The 15,191-nt window shown below is 65.7% G+C and overlaps 1 protein-coding gene across 11 annotated transcripts in view; it reads right to left on the reverse strand.

Moving 5' to 3' along the window:
* CAMK2B (calcium/calmodulin dependent protein kinase II beta) overlaps positions 1–15,191 on the reverse strand; it is a 78,482-nt gene that overhangs the window by 27,618 nt on the left and 35,673 nt on the right. For 9 of the 11 annotated variants that reach the window (XM_080818133.1, XM_080818130.1, XM_080818138.1 and 6 more), the window contains exons 3-4: positions 8,098–8,157; positions 2,045–2,099 (exon numbers count right to left, since the gene is read on the reverse strand). In XM_080818133.1, coding sequence (XP_080674259.1) covers positions 2,045–2,099; positions 8,098–8,157 — 115 coding nt within the window. The remainder of the gene's footprint in view (positions 1–2,044; positions 2,100–8,097; positions 8,158–15,191) is intronic. The other 2 variants (XM_080818132.1, XM_080818140.1) reach the window with 1 other exon arrangement.

A 15,191-nucleotide genomic window follows, 5' to 3' on the forward strand; every position in this document is an offset into this window, starting at 1 on the left:
GGCGGGCTGGCTTGTGGCAGGGGCGACAGGCACCGGGCCTGCTTGAGTGGGTGACCCTGGCGTGGGTCGACTCTCCCTTAAAGTCAGACGGCAAGACAAACATGACGTGTCGGGGCTCAGCACGCCCCTCTCCGGCAACACGCCTGCTTCTGACCCCACTGGACATGCCAACCGCTCGGGAGGACGAGCTCTGGGGGTTCCGACCTGCCACCAGACGAGCCCAAGGCTCAGAGCCGGCGACGGCCTAACAGAGGCCGAGCCTCACGGGCGTGTGCACACGTGTGCCTGGGCGTGTGCATGTGCGCCGGCCTGTGCCCACAGGCGTGTGCATGCACAGACCAGGAGGGCAGGGACTCGGTCCTGGCAGGGGGAGGGTGGCGTCTCATGCAGGGGAGAGGCAACCTGACCCAGAGGCCGACATCTCCTCCTGTCCCCCCGGTCCTCAGCGGGACAACACAGCTGATTTGCGGCTGTCTCCAAGGCCTTCTGACATTCCAAGGGGTGGGAGTGGGGAAACCTGTCAACTCCTGAATCCACACTTTCCCCAAACTTGGGGCCTCTGGAAGGTGACAACAACCCAGGCAAGAAGTGGTTCCCCAGTTCTAGTGCCACATAGCGGGGGATGCTGCATGGCTGCAGGGTTATGGTGGGGCGGGGCCTATCCGACGCTCCCCGCTCCCTCCTGGCCCAGCCCAGAAGCGGCCCGAGGCCCCGGAACAGAGGCCCCCGTGGGGTCAGGACCACCTCAGGCCTATGGGCACAGAGGCTTTCAGGGAGGGTGTGCAGGGCCTGGGCCCTTCCCCCGCCACCCCAGAAACACCACCAAGTACTCCTCTCTGGGCTCCCAGGCTCCCCACACTTGCCTGTCATGTAGGCCAAGAGACATGAGTTTACACGTGTGCACACATACATGTACACACACAGTCACACGTGTGCACACATGTGCACACACATGTGCACACACATGTGCACTGCATGCACGGGCACACGCGTGTGCACACAGACACCCACACCCCATTCCCTCCCTCTTGTCTTCTCCCGAATCACACCCACCCAGCTGTCTGCCACCAGTACCCAGGCATGGCCGCCCTCCAGCTGCATAGCCTCTACATGGTCTGTGACACTGGGTGGGTCTGGGGAGACACGGGGTGGGGGGACAGCAAGCTTGTCCCCCTCCACAGGGACCATAGAACAGACCTTTAGGGCACAGCCTCAACCTGGCAGTGACAGCTGTGTCCCAGCCCAGCCCGGGCTGCCTGGCCGGCTACTTAGAGCACGGTCTGGTGGGACACTGGGGGACTGAGAGAGGACCAAGCCCCTGCAGGGACGGTCCTGGCCCCTCTCGACCACGGGACCCGGAAGGCACTGAGGGCTCCGTGGCTATGGCGGCATCTGTCCTAGAGAGAGGAGCAGCTGCCCCAGGTAGGTGTCCCATCACACAGGTGACAGCACCCTGGCCTTGTGGCCATCAAGAGGCCACTAGGGGCCGCCCGAAGCCCGAGGCCCCTGCCCACCCACTTTCAGAGCCCCAGCGGCAGTGACTCACAGGCAGCTAAATACAGCCGCACAGTGGGAGCGGCCAGGGAAGGACGGGGATGAGCTCACCGCTCCTGAATCAGGCAGGAAGGAAGCAGGCCCCAGAGGCCCCAAAGCCCGCATGTCAGACGCCGCATACGCACACGCGTGGACACACAGACACACATACGTACACGCAACCCCAGAAACCGCGCTTGCTCATGAGGACACACACACTCACGCCAGTCGGCTGTGATGAGGACCCCAGGGAACACCTGCAAAGGACGGCCCACGACCACCCCTCGGGTCCTCCCTTCCCTCACCCCTGCGCCCCGCCCGAAGGGCCCAGAGGGCAGCCCCAAGCTTGTGGGACTCCAGACACAGCTGGTGGGGAGGCTGTGCTGGAGAAGCTGGAAGGGAGAAGGCCTGGGAGGCAGGGGTTGTGGAAGCCTCAGATGCTCCCCTTCCCGCCCCTCCCCTACCCACCCCCAGAGCCGTGCAGGGGAGCGTCCCCAGCTCAGACACTTACAGATCAAAGACCAGGTAGTGGAACCCTTCCTCAGAGATGCTGTCGTGCAGCCGCACTGTGGGGACAGAAGAGGCCGTGAGGGGCTGGCCCAGCCCAGGACCCGCCCTCGCCATGCAGCACCCCTCCTTCATGGAGGGGGCCCACCCATCCCGACAAGGGCCTGGGGCTCCCCACCAGTGGGGGGGAGCGCTGCAGGACAGAGCCCAACGGGAGAGCCGTGGGTCCCGGGCAGACATCCAGAGGGCTCTAGGTGTCCGAGGTCCCCTCTCCTCTGCCAGACAGAGACTTGGGCCCCTCTCAGCCCCCCAGCCACGGCACAGGGGGCCACAGGCGGGGTGGGGCCCTAGGGCTGCGGCTCGCTGGACCAGGCCTTGGAAAGGAGCCACTCACAGGACAGGAGCGCTGTGGGGCCCTGTCACCTGCCTCTTGGGACAAGCGAAGTCCAGTGCGGCACCACTTCCGAAAGCTCGGGACCTGGGTTCGGGCCTCAGGTGCTCCCCAGCCTGGCTGGCCGGCTGTGTGCGTCCCCGAGCCTGGAGCAGCACCCGGCCCGAGAGTGCCGGCTAGCGTCCATGTGACAGCGAGTGGACAACGCACAAGGCCAGCGCACGCCCACCACCCCGTGGAGCCGGAGACGCACCCCGCGCCGAACAGCACGCATCTCTAGGAACGGTTCACTCTGGATACCGCCCCCTGTGCCAGACCCTGCCTCCGCCGCCGCCCCCAGCGCCCCGCCTGCTCACCAGCACGCAAGGGGCCGTGCGCACGGTGGAGAGGCACAGTTCCCCGAAGGCCAGGCAGCGTGCAGAGTGGGGCTCGGAACCCCCGGGCTATGGCTCCTCTCCCCGCAGGTCAGGCCGCCAGCGCCAGGAGGGTTGGCCGCAGCCCCTTGCTCGCGCCCTCCGCGCCGCCTTCGTGGCCTGCCCTGCAGGCCTCCTCCTTCCTCCCGCCGTAACCTTCCCGGGGGGCCTGGCCGGCAGCGTCTTCATGCCTGGAAGCCCAGTCCGGCGGCAGCGGTGGCTGACCCAGGCCGAAGTCAGGCACCAAGATCGGGCTCCTGCCCACGCAGCCAGGGCATCCGGTCACCGGGTGGGGCACCCGTGCCAACTCCGGGGCCGGCTCCTCTGACAGCCGCCCTCCCGTTTCTGGCTCCGTGGCTCTGCTCAAGGGCCCGGCGTCCAGCCTCCTCCCGCTGGGCTTCACCCCTCCTTCTGGCCCCATGACCATGATGCGAGGTCTTCCCAGGCCCCCAGCCTCCGCCAGCTACCTGGGCTCCGTCCCCTCTCCCAGGGATGTCACGGAGACGTCCGGGCGCGCAGAGCCGACGCGGACCTCCCTCCTGCCCACGGATGCCCTCAGGCTGGCCTACTTCTCCCCAACACCCAGCAGAGCCCTGCCCACAGCACCCTCCTTCCAGGACTGTCTGGGAAATCGGTGCGGGAAACAGACGCTCACCCCTCTAGGTTTGGCCTCTTCGGCCCAGCCGCCTGCCCTGGCGCACTGAACAAGGAAGGCCTGGCGGCCCCGGACGGACATTCCTGGGGGCCTTCCTCGCCTTCCCTGGGGGATCCCTCGCGGTCCAGGAGGGCTGCAGGAGGCCCCGGCCCCCAGTGCTGGTGGGAGGGGGTCCGGCTCCTAGGCCTGCTGGCAGGTCCCACCTCCTTGCCTGGGAAACATGGGGCGCCTGGGGGACATGGAGGCTGTGTGCACTTGGACCCTTTTTTTTTAAAAAAACATTTTTAACATTTAACAAGCAGTCGCACGTTATTTTAATGGTTTAGATGGAAAGCTATCTGGCATATCAGACTGATTCCTGACAGAGCTGAGGCTGCCGAAAGTGACTTGTCACAGAACCCACCCAAGTAAAGCAGGACGCTCGTAACACCGGGTAGGGCACGTGGCCACGACACAGTCCCGCGCACTCCCAAGAGCCCAGCACAGAAGCCCTGTGGGGCCGCCACACAGAGGGCACAGGAGTGCACCCAGGATGCTCCCCTCGCCAGGGCCACAGCTCTTCCAGGGCCTGTCCCTGAGTCCCGGGCCGAGGCATTCTCGGGGGGGGGGGGGTCTCTCCACCCTCCCCGGCAGCCTCTGGACTTCCCCGGGGATGCCCTTGCTGCCTGCGGCAGGAGGGCCCGGCCCAGATGCTAACTTCACCAGCTGCGGGGCGGAGCAGCGGGAGACCGGAGACCCTTCTCCGATGTCCAGGCAGGAGGTCCCCCATGGCATGTCCTCCATGGTGCCCACCTGCCCAGCTCAGGGGTGAACCACCCAGCAAAGGAGCTCAGTTCCCGCCCCAGAAACCAGAAGGTGGAGACTTGCCATCACTGAGCCGGGTCCTGAAGAGAAAAGGTCACTGCAGAGGGAGGTTGAGTGCAGGTTGTGGGGAGGCTGCTGGGAGACTGGGGAGAGGCTGGGATGAGACTGTGGGAGGCTGGAGGAGGCCGGAGGGAGGTTGGGGAGGTTGAAGGGAGATTGGGGAGGCCGGGGGAGGTTGGGGGAGAATGGAGAGAGGGTAGGAGGAGGCTGGAGGGAGGCTGGAGAGTGGGGGAGGCTGGGGGGTTGGAGGAGGCTGGGGGGACACTAGGTCAGTCATCCCAGACACCCAGGCCTACTCCCGTCCCCACAAAAGGCACTGCTGAAGCCAGGCCACACAGCTGTGTCGTCTGTGCAGCAGCCCCCTTGTCTCTGAGGAGAACCCGCACCCGCTGGGGAGCGCTCTGCCCGGACGGCTGGTGACGGGCGGCCGGCTCCGCGGAGCCCGCTCCCAGCGTGACAGGCCAGCAGAGGCCTCCCGTGCCCGCTGCGGGGATGGGCCTCCGCCGCGTGGACAGCGTCGCTCCCTCCCCTCACGTGCGGCAGGGCGACGGCGCGGCCCCCCTAGGCTGGTTGGAGGAGCACGGTCGTCCTGCAGAGCGACCCCCGCCGACCTGCCGCCGGGCCAGCCGTTGCACTGCTGCGCGTGTCACCAAAGGTGGGAGCGCGGGAGCCACACGGGTGCCCGCCCTCCGCGAGCGGCCGCGTCCACGGCAGCGCCGACGGGCGAGGCCGACGGGCGGCAAGAAGCCACGGGTCCGCTGTCGGGTGAACGGAGGCCAACCGCGCTCCGTCCACACGGCCGGCTATGATGGAGCCCGGAAAAGCAAGGAAATCCCGTAACTCGCTTCAGCACAGACGGACGCTGAGGGCGCGACGCCGAGCGGAACGAGCGTTACAAAGGGACCGATGCGTGATCCCACCGCCGTGAGGGTCCTCATGGGACCGACCCACGGACGCAGCGCGTGGCGGTTCCCCAGGCCTGGGCGGCCTGATGGGAGGTCGTGTTTCCCGGGCGCAGACCCTCACCGGGACGACGAGAAGTGTGGACACAGAGAGCGGCAGTGACCACGCAACGCTGTGAACACACACGCTGCCACTGAACCCCACGTTCAAAGGCGGTCGGAACTCTCGTTCTCCCTCCCCTACCTGTCCGGCTCCCTCTGAGTCCCTGTCATTACGCACTCTGGGGACCTCCTGCCATGTGCTAAAGACACGCACGTGGCCCTGATGAGACCCCGGCAACCACGTGAGCCAGGGCCTTCGAGCAAACCCGAGACACGCAGGCAAACCTTCACAGACGCAGCTCGGGCCGGTGTCTGCACTGCACGGGAGCCCCAGAGGAGCCGCCCAGGTCCAGGCCCAGGCCTGTCCTGCTTTCTCGAGCCCGGCACGGCCATTCTGCACGGATCCCGCAGGCTGCGCGTACCAGGCCCGAGCCCCCAGCCCCATAGCTCTCGAACGCACAATCAGCGCCTGTGGGCTGAGCTTTGCTGCCTGTTATGCAGCGCGTGTGACTCACGTGGGTTAAGAGCCACAGACGCCTGTGGCCTGTGCAGCCCCGCTCGCCACACACAGACCCTGCAGGGGCTCAGAGCCGCAGCAGCCCGCCCGCAGGAAGGCTGGGCCCCTGCCGCGACTCTGACCCCGAGCCTCCCCGAGTCCCCTCTGCAGGCCGGGGCTCACTGCGCCTGCTGTCCCCCTGACTCCTCTCTCAGGGACTCCCTGTGAGGGACCAGCTCCACTTCACAGATGGGGAAACAGAGGCTCCTTCCCGCCCCACGCTCTGAACACAGCTGCTCCGAGGAACAGCGTCCCTCCCAGAGCCCCTGCCCCGCACCAGTGGGACGAACAACGTCCCACTGCCTCTCCCAGGGGCACTGGGGACACTTCTGTCTACGGTGGGGCTGGGAAGACCCAGGCCTGGGAGCAAGGGGACCCCGTCACCTCCCCCTAGACCTCTCCCACTACTCCCCAGAGAGCCCCTCCTGAGTAGACAGAGAATATTCCCTCTGCACCCCAGTCGCAACTCTGCCTCCCCATGTTCTAGAATGTTCCTTCTGCACCCCCATCAGCTCTGTCTGCCCCACGTTCTGGAATGTTCTCTCTGCACACCCCTAGTCTCGGCTCTGCCTCCCCCCCACCGTGTTCTGGAATGTTCTCTTCATACCCCCCCCCCAGTCTCGGCTCTGCCCCCCGTGCTCTGGAATGAAGCTGCTCTGAAGACTCAGGGACTGATCACAGCTGACCAGGAACAACATGGGCCTCCAGGCAGGGCAAGGAGATGTCTTCTGAAGACTGTCCCAACCCCCCACCCAGAGAACACCGGGTCCTCCCCTATTTAAAGGGAATTCCTGACCCACTCTTGGCTGGTGCTCAGACGATGCAGGGGAGGCGACTGGCAAGGGGTGGCGGAGGGTCTGACAGAAGCCCACCGTGGGCCCACGCGTTCCCCCCCCGCCGCCAGTGAAGAGCGACTGGGGTCCTGCGGACGTCCGCATCAGACTCAGCGAGCTCGCTGGGGAAGGCTCCGGTTCCTGGGCCCACACCAGGCCTCTGAGTCAGGAGCCTGCACTCCACTGGGCCCAACACACGCAGCTTGAGAATCTGCAAGTGCAAGTGCCCGGCCTGGGCCCAGGCCTGGAGCCACCTGTGGGCACGGCGGGGGGCCGTCTGGAAGTGGGGGTTTGCCTTCACCGCCTCCCACAGGTCCTGCAGGGCCCAGCCTCAGGGCGGAGCTCCCAGGACTGGGTGTGAGGAGCAGCCGAGGCTTCCTACAGCCTCCCGGGCTCCCCACGCTGAGGCCCCGGCCTGGGAGCTGGGAGTGGCACGCACCTCCCCCCAGGCCAGGGGCTCCGGAAGTGACAGAGCCTCCCCACCCGCCGTTCCTTTTAAACAGAGTCCTGGGCCCTGTCCTGGCCCAACGGAGCTGGAATCGTGGCAGGAGGGGCCCGAGCCCACCCTGACCAGCTCCCTGGGTGCCCCCAGGGCAGTAAACCCACTGGCCCCTCAGTGCTTCCTGGCTGCTTCCCACAGGGGGCTCCTTGGAAGTCCCTCCAGGGCCAGAGGTGGGGCCGGGCAGGCAGGTGGACACGCACACCTGCTCCCTGGGCCAGTAGGCAGGGACCACCCCCGAGCCACCGGGGTAGGGGGTGGGGCGCGGGGCTGAGTGCAGGTTGAGTGGCCCAGGAGGCCCAAGCTGACTTCCAGGGTCCTGTGGGTGCACAAGGAGGCAATCTAGGCTTTCAGAAAAAGGGCCACTGTCCTGGAGGCCATGGCCCCAGGCTCCCCAGGCTCTACACCCCCAGGGCACAGTGGCAACGACCAGCAGGGGACAACGGTGGCTCTCCAGAGCGAGCCCTCAGACCTCAGGCCAGGACGGCACTTCGCGTGGCCTTTGAGGTTTTGGGTTCCCAAACGTTTTTCTTCTTAACTGGACTGTCTTGTGGCTTTTCTGAAACCACACGATGTTTCTGCCAGGATCCCAACTGGGAATTAGAGGGATGGGCCGGGACCCATCCAGGCAGAGCTGCACAGGCGGCTGCCCAGAACCCTCAGGGCCCCTGCAGGTCAGAAGAGAAAGCCACTGCCAGGTGCCCGAGGGTGGGACACTTCTATGGAGAAGGCAAAGGAGGCCTCTGGGTGTCCCTCTGCAGTGTAACCTCCAGGACATAAAGGCCGCTGGCCAGGGGCAGAGAGATGGCACCCCCGCCCCCACGCCCGAGACGGCAGCTCACCGATGTTGGAATGTTTCAGAAGACGGCAGATCCGAGCCTCTCTCTCCAGCTTCTGGTGATCTGTGGACAGAGAGCAACACAGTGTGACCACCCTGTGCCCCAGCAGCCAGTAAGCCCCCCACGCCCAGCACCGCCAAGACCAGTGGTTGCCAGATACACTCCCAGCCCGGGGAGGTGCCCACTGCCTCCCTCCACACGCAGCGGCGAACCGCCCGGAGACCCTGGCTGGCAGCGGCAGGGCGGGAAGAGGCTGCCAAGTGTTTGCCGCGAGAGGCCCACGGAGGCAGAGGTGGGGAGCCCCAGGTGGTTCAGGAAGAGAAAATGCTGAGCATGTCATGGCAGAGCTGACGGCGCTGATCTACCCCTCACCGTGTCCCGATTCCAGACTCCCCGGAGCGTCCCGCTGAAGCCTAGCGTGTCCACCAGTGGCCATGGGGCTGGCAGAACGTGGCTGTCGCCGGGCAGGGCCGGCGGCCAGCAGGGTCCCGGGAGCCCTCCCGGCCCCCCTCCCCGCCCCTCGAGGCCTGCGCTTCCGTTCCAGAGGCTGGCTCTCTGAGGACGGAGCCACTTACCAGAAACATCTACGCCAGACAATCAGGGTAGCAGGAGGATTTTAAAATTTGATGGAGACTTTAAGAGCAAAACACTGGAAAAACCCTCCTTTCCGTTGACTAGAGAAGGCACAACGAAGCTGGTTATGGCCGCACAACAGCACACGGCCTTTGGCGACAGCAGCACCGCAGCCCCCAACACAGGCCGGGGGACAAGCCGCTCACAGAGGGAGACCCAAAACGCGCTTTCATTCAGAGGTCAGCATGCACAGGCGGCCGGGCACATACTGTGGCCAGAGCGTCAAGAGAGGCAGGGGCTTCCCCACTCAGGACGGCAGCTGCTGCAGGGTGGGATGTGCCCCGGGAGCGGGGCGCCAGGGGTCCTGAGCCCCTCAGAGCAAGGGTGTGGGGCGCCCGGCGCTGCATCGGCAGGTGCATGCCGCCGGCCCATCCTGGTGGATGCGGCGGCCTTTGCCGGGTACAACCAATGAGCAGGCGACTCCGCACCCTCCCCACACCTGCTGGCCCCCGGCCCTGCCTGGGCTTGGGGGCACCAGACCTGGGCACCAGAAGGCCGTTCTGCGGGAAGGGAGCCAGCTGCCGCATCTGTGGCGGGCTCTCCCTAGGCCACACACCGGTGCTGGGCTCGGACAGACTTGGGAACACCCCTGGGCTTCTCCTGAGCGGGAATGTCATGCCTGCAGACAGGACTCTCTCGGGGACACCTCCGGTCCAGCTGGCCCTCCCTCCTCCCAGCACTGAAGCCCCTGGAAATGTTAAGCCCCCTGCCCTGTGTGGCCAGGCGCCCTGGCCCTGGGAGGGCTCTGGCAGAACAGCAGGTGGGAGCTGGCCAGAGGGCCCGAGCATCGCCGCCCCCGCGCCCCCTCCCCTGCACCCCCGGCACAGCATGGCCAGAGGGCCCGAGCCTCGCCCCCCCCCCCCGCGCCCCCGGCACAGCATGCCCGGGTGCCATCCCGTCCCCTCTGCAGTGAGAGCTGAGCCCAGCAGACAGGACCCAGCAGCGTTTGTGACAGCGGGCGCTGGGGGTGGGTCCGAGCATCACCACGTGGAGGGACGAGTCCAGCACAGTCGCGACAGAACACACCCAGCACGGATCCCCGTCTGCCATCGGATGAAACTCGGAACAGGCGACGCATGACCGGCTGAGGGGCCACATCTCATCTCCCATCTTCGTGGGAAGGGGCTGTCGCCCACGGCCAGGACCAGCCTTGCAGGTGCAGCGGGGGCGACCACAGCCTCGCTTTTTTGTTCCTGGGGCTTTCTCTTAAGGGACTACTCTGAACGGTTTTCAAACCTAGAGAAAGTTGCACAGACACTATCACGTGCTCAGAAAAAGCATTTCTGCATAATCTGTCCTTCCGTCCGCACACACTTTTTCTGAGCATCTGAGAGAAGCCCCAAGGTCCCCATCCTCCTACCAGGCGACAGCCTGGGAACGTGTCCTGAGAGCGAGGGCGCTCTTGGACATGACCTCAGTGCAGAACATCGAACGCGCTACAGAACAGGAACCAACCCGTCCGCGTTCCGATTTTGCCAACCATCCCAGGACCGTCGGAGCTGCCTCCCCCGCATGTGGCTGACACCGGGAAGCCCGCCCGCGTGCGGACCGGGACGGAGGCAGGGAGAGCTCTCAGGGGGGTCGGGCGGAGGGAGCCGGGGTCGTTTTCATATATAAAGACAGGAGGAAAATGCACTTGGGAATCCCCTTTTCAGAAATACGCAACTGGAGAGACTGTCTTTTCCTCCTGAAAGCTGTCCTGAGGGCGCAGCCCCATCCCTAGGACTGGCCGACTCCCAAGTGCGCGGGGGCAGAGAAGGGGAGCTCAGCCGACAGGCCGCATGCCGGCACCCACCCGTGGCCCCAGCAGGTCACTGACCTTCCAGGCGGGCTCTCCCCCTCGCTGTCAGGCCGGCCGTGTGGGGCGGGGAGAGGCTCTGACACAAAGTCACAACAGGCACGTGAGAGTGCGCACCCCACACCCAGACCGTGACTGTGTTTCCCCCTAAGAAGCAGAATGATGGGATCGTTAAACAATACGTTACTTTTTTCTTTACATTTTCCCCCAATTTGCCAACAACCTCTTGTTCCTTTTATGATAAAGCAAAATATTGTTTTTTAAAAAAGGGTCTGATCCCATCTCCAACGAGCACAAAGCCACTGATTAATGAGGGCATGTCCCAAAAACCTGCCACGGTGACATCTGCCTGGAAATTGCTCATGTAAGCCGACACCCCTGAGCCAGGACAGACGGGGACGGGGACGGGATGGGACGGGGACGGGGACGGGACAGGGACAGGGACGGGAGGCTGTCCCCTGCTCACGGAGTCAGTGCTCCACCCTGCCCTCAGCCTTTGATCCCTTCCCACAACGGCGCCCGAGTTATTACTTAACTTCCACATCAAGAACCCCGTTGTGGTCATGGTGAAGTGAGTCAAATATAACCGAGTCTGGTCCATGAGGAGCATGTCCCGGCCCTAATGCTCATCCGGACCAGGAAGGGCGCCCCCACCCCATTCCGTTCCCCAGCGGGCAGCAGCGCCCCTGACCAGCCCCGGGACCTCGCCGCACCTGCTCACGGCCACACCCGCCTCCTTCTCAGGGCTCTGGCCACGGGACCTCAGGCACCATGGCAGTGATCACTGAGCAGGTCTGGGGCAGAATGTAGCGGAAACGCTGCCCACTCTGCCCAGGGCTCACCAGCACCCCAGGGCCTCCAGCCCAGCACCCCTCCCAGCCACGTCCTATGCAATGACATCCTGGCTGGGGGGCAGCAGTCTACCCCAGGGGCCTCACCAGGCACCTGCCAGTGCCGGAGGGCTGCGAGGTCTGAGCAACCAGGCCAGCCTTGACACTGGCCACGACGCTCAAAAGAGCCCTTCTACAGCTGTGACCAGATGTCCCGTGTGTCTGGGGCATCCAGAGTTGCCCTGTGGCCCAGCACCTGCCACTTGAGGCCCCACTGCCCCAGGTTAGCGTGTCGGTACGGAACACCGGCACACGTCACAGGACGTACAGCACCTGTGCTAAGGTCAACAGAGCCCCAAGAATCTGGCCTGACGCCCCACATGTCCCGGCCCCAGAGGGCGGCCTCCTCTCCCCAGGCTCCCATGTCAGGCCCGGCCTGCACACCCTCCACGTGCACCAGCCCCAGGGACGGCACCCTTGCGGCCTTCCATGGACGAGCCTGAGGGTGACAGGGGACAGGACGGGGACAGGAGTGGGGGTCCCAGGGAATGAGGGCAAACTTGCTCATGGGGGGGTCCCCCTGCCCCCTTCCCTCCTGAAGACCTACAGGAGGCCAGCACAGACTGTGTCCAAGGACCCCGGGCCCGCACGCAGGTCTGGGTCACATGGAGCAGGTGCAGCCGTGCTGTGAGCCCCGGGGACAGAAGACGCGGAGGCCCCGATGCGGCCCTGCAGGAGCCTCAAGGGGGCCCCCCACATCAGACGGAGGTTTTGGAGGAACATGCCCTCACGGGGGACAGACGCGATTGTCACAGTGCTCGGGGACCCCCGAGTTCAACCGTCTCTTCAATGCTCAGACACCCTGCACAAGCCTGCACAAGCCCGTGCCTGCTGGAGATGCCTCTCGCACACTCGAGACACGTTGGCACACCTGCACCCATGAGGACCAGCTCTTTGTTCTCCAACCAGAGAGACAAGGTTACAGATAAGACACAGCCTTCACTTACGACCCACGACAGAGTGCGTCCAACGAAGCAAAACAAAACCACAGCTGTGACCCCGCTGCCCACCTGCCTGAGATCCAGCCACGTGCATGCGTGAGGTTCCCACCAGCCGCCCACGGCCTGCACCGCCAGGAAACCCTCCTGGGTTTCCACCACATCTGTGCCAGGCCCGCCCTGCGCCCTCGGAGTTCCCAAGGTAAGTTCGACCAGACTCAGGGGCTGGGGGCCAGGAAGGGGGGCACCAGCAGGAGAGCCCTGCACACCCCCCATGGGGCAGCAGCTGCCAGACCTCAGGAGCCCCCCGTGACCAGGAGGAGGCAGGGGCTGCTCCAGGCCGTCACTGCCAAGCCAAGAGGGCGATCGGCAGGGGCCCCCAAGGGGCAGGAAGGGACAGGTGCCTGCTACGTGAGGCCACACATGGGAGCCATCTGCCCCACTACACAGCAGGCCTCACCCTCATTCCAATAACGCCCCGAGAAACGGCCAGCTCCACACAGCAAGGGCCCCAGGCAGGGCCCCCCCAGGCAGAGCCCCCCCAGGCAGGGTCTCCCCCAGGCAGGGCCCCCCTGGCAGGGTCTCCCCCAGGCAGAGCCCCCCCAGGCAGGGTCTCCCCCAGGCAGGGTCTCCCCCAGGCAGGGCCCCCCCGGCAAGGTCTCCCTCAGGCAGAGTTTCCCTCAGGCAGGGTCCCCTCAGATGGGGCCCCCCAGGCTCAGTCAGGAAGCTGAGGGAGGTGGGAGGCTGCACCCACAAGTGGGAGAGGACGCCTGTGGCTCCCGCCGCACTCGGTGTGACTGGCCGTCCCAACAAGGAAGCAGGTGCACAGAGGCACTCGGTCCCCAAGGCCAGGACGCGACCCCAGACCGTGGGCTCTTCACGGCCCCTCAGGGATGAGGCCCGCACAGCCCTGACACCCGTCCCCCCAGCCCCCACCTGCTCCCCGGCTGTGGGTGACTCAGAGTAGAGATGGGGCAGTGCCAGGAAAAGGGGGACAGGAGGGACGTGCGTGGGCGCCTGGCCCCTCGCCAGATGCCAGGAGCAGCAGCAGAGCTGTCACGGGCAGAAGGACGCCCGCGAGGCACTGGTGTGGGCGGAGGAGGGATGGGAGGGGGAGACAGGCCGACCTGGAAGGAGGAGCTGCCAGCCGTCCCCCTGTCCCCGCCCCCCACGCGCCAAGGTTTGGCCTGGGACAAGTGAGGCCACCTCTCGGGAAAAACCAGCAGTCGTGCTGGATGGAATATGAAATCCCACACGGAGAGCCCATGCAGCCCAGCGGGCAGCAGGGGCTGAGAGGGCAGCCGCCGGACCCCCAGGGACCCCTGGGATGGGACAGGAGGGCTGTGTTCACTGGGGAGCCCCGGCAGCACCAGGGCCACCATCGGCTCCCCACCCTGTCTGCAGGATGACCCAGGGACGCGGGGATGGCAGAGGGCTCAGGCCTGAGGCAGGGAGACTGGGACACGTCAGGAAGCCAGCCAAGGTCACAGGCCACGGCGGCTGCTGCCCAGCATGGCCCACCGAGTCCAGCAGCTCCTGGATAGACAAAGCCCGTGGAGGTCTGTGTCAAGGTCAGGCCCCTGCCCAGGGTCACCATCCACTTCCGCATGGACATACATGAGTGCCCACTGAGGCCCCAGGAGAGGACGGCCAGCCCTCAGGCTACGGGGTTTGGGAGTGTGTGTGTGCCCTGGTCCCAGAAGCAGACATGAACCAGCACTGGAGGGCCTGGTGGCGTAGAGCAAAGCCACGGGATGTCCGACACCCTCCCCAGCCATGGGGGTCACGTACCAGCCAGAGACAGAGCAACCCCCCAGGAGAAGGCCAGGTGCTGACCACCTCAGGGGACTTGGGGGGAGCCGGCCCCCTCGTCCCATCCTGCACTCACCTATGGGCTCCACAGGGCCTGGGGCTGCCTGGGCTCCTGTGCCCTCCAAGATAAACCAGCCGGGAAGCCGAACCAGGATCATGGAGCTGGGTGACTGCCCATGTTCCAACCTCTGGTGGACGGGGGGACCCCGGAGCAGCCAAGTCTGGCTGAGTCTATTTCCCATGTGCAGAAAGGGTGGGGGGATTCCAGGAAGAGGACTCGACGGACAGGAGACCCCAGCCCCTCATCCTGGCCCCACCTCCGTCCCCCTACTCCCAGCCTGCCTTGCAGAGCTGGGCACCTGGCCTGTTTTCCTGCTTCCCTCCTCCAGCCCCATGCCACAGGCTGCTCGAGCCCCCCGCAGGTGTCCTCGCCACAGGCTGCTCGAGCCCCCCGCAGGTGTCCTCGCCACAGGCTGCTCGAGCCCCCCGCAGGTGTCCTCGCCACAGGCTGCTCGAGCCCCCCGCAGGTGTCCTCGCCACAGGCTGCTCGAGCCCCCCGCAGGTGTCCTCGCCACAAGCTGCTCGAGCCCCCCGCAGGTGTCCTCGCCACAAGCTGCTCGAGCCCCCCGCAGGTGTCCTCGCCACAGGCTGCTCGAGCCCCCCGCAGGTGTCCTCGCCACAAGCTGCTCGAGCCCCCCGCAGGTGTCCTCGCCACAGGCTGCTCGAGCCCCCCGCAGGTGTCCTCGCCACAAGCTGCTCGAGCCCCCCGCAGGTGTCCTCGCCACAGGCTGCTCGAGCCCCCGGCAGGTGTCCTCGCTCCAGTCGCTGGGGCTTCAGCAGCACCGCACACAGGTGAGAACCCGCTGCCTCAGCTGACCCACCGCACTGGGCCCTGGGACGTCACTCAGTGGTCCCTCCCCTCCTTCCCACCCATATACATGCCTGAACCATCACATGGCAAGAGGGAGCCTTCTAGAATCCCAGGAGGCTCACAGATACCCACATTACCCATCGCCCCAGGCCCAC

Source organism: Martes martes (genome assembly GCF_963455335.1).
Source record: "Martes martes genome assembly, chromosome: 11".
NCBI lineage: Eukaryota > Metazoa > Chordata > Mammalia > Carnivora > Mustelidae > Martes > Martes martes.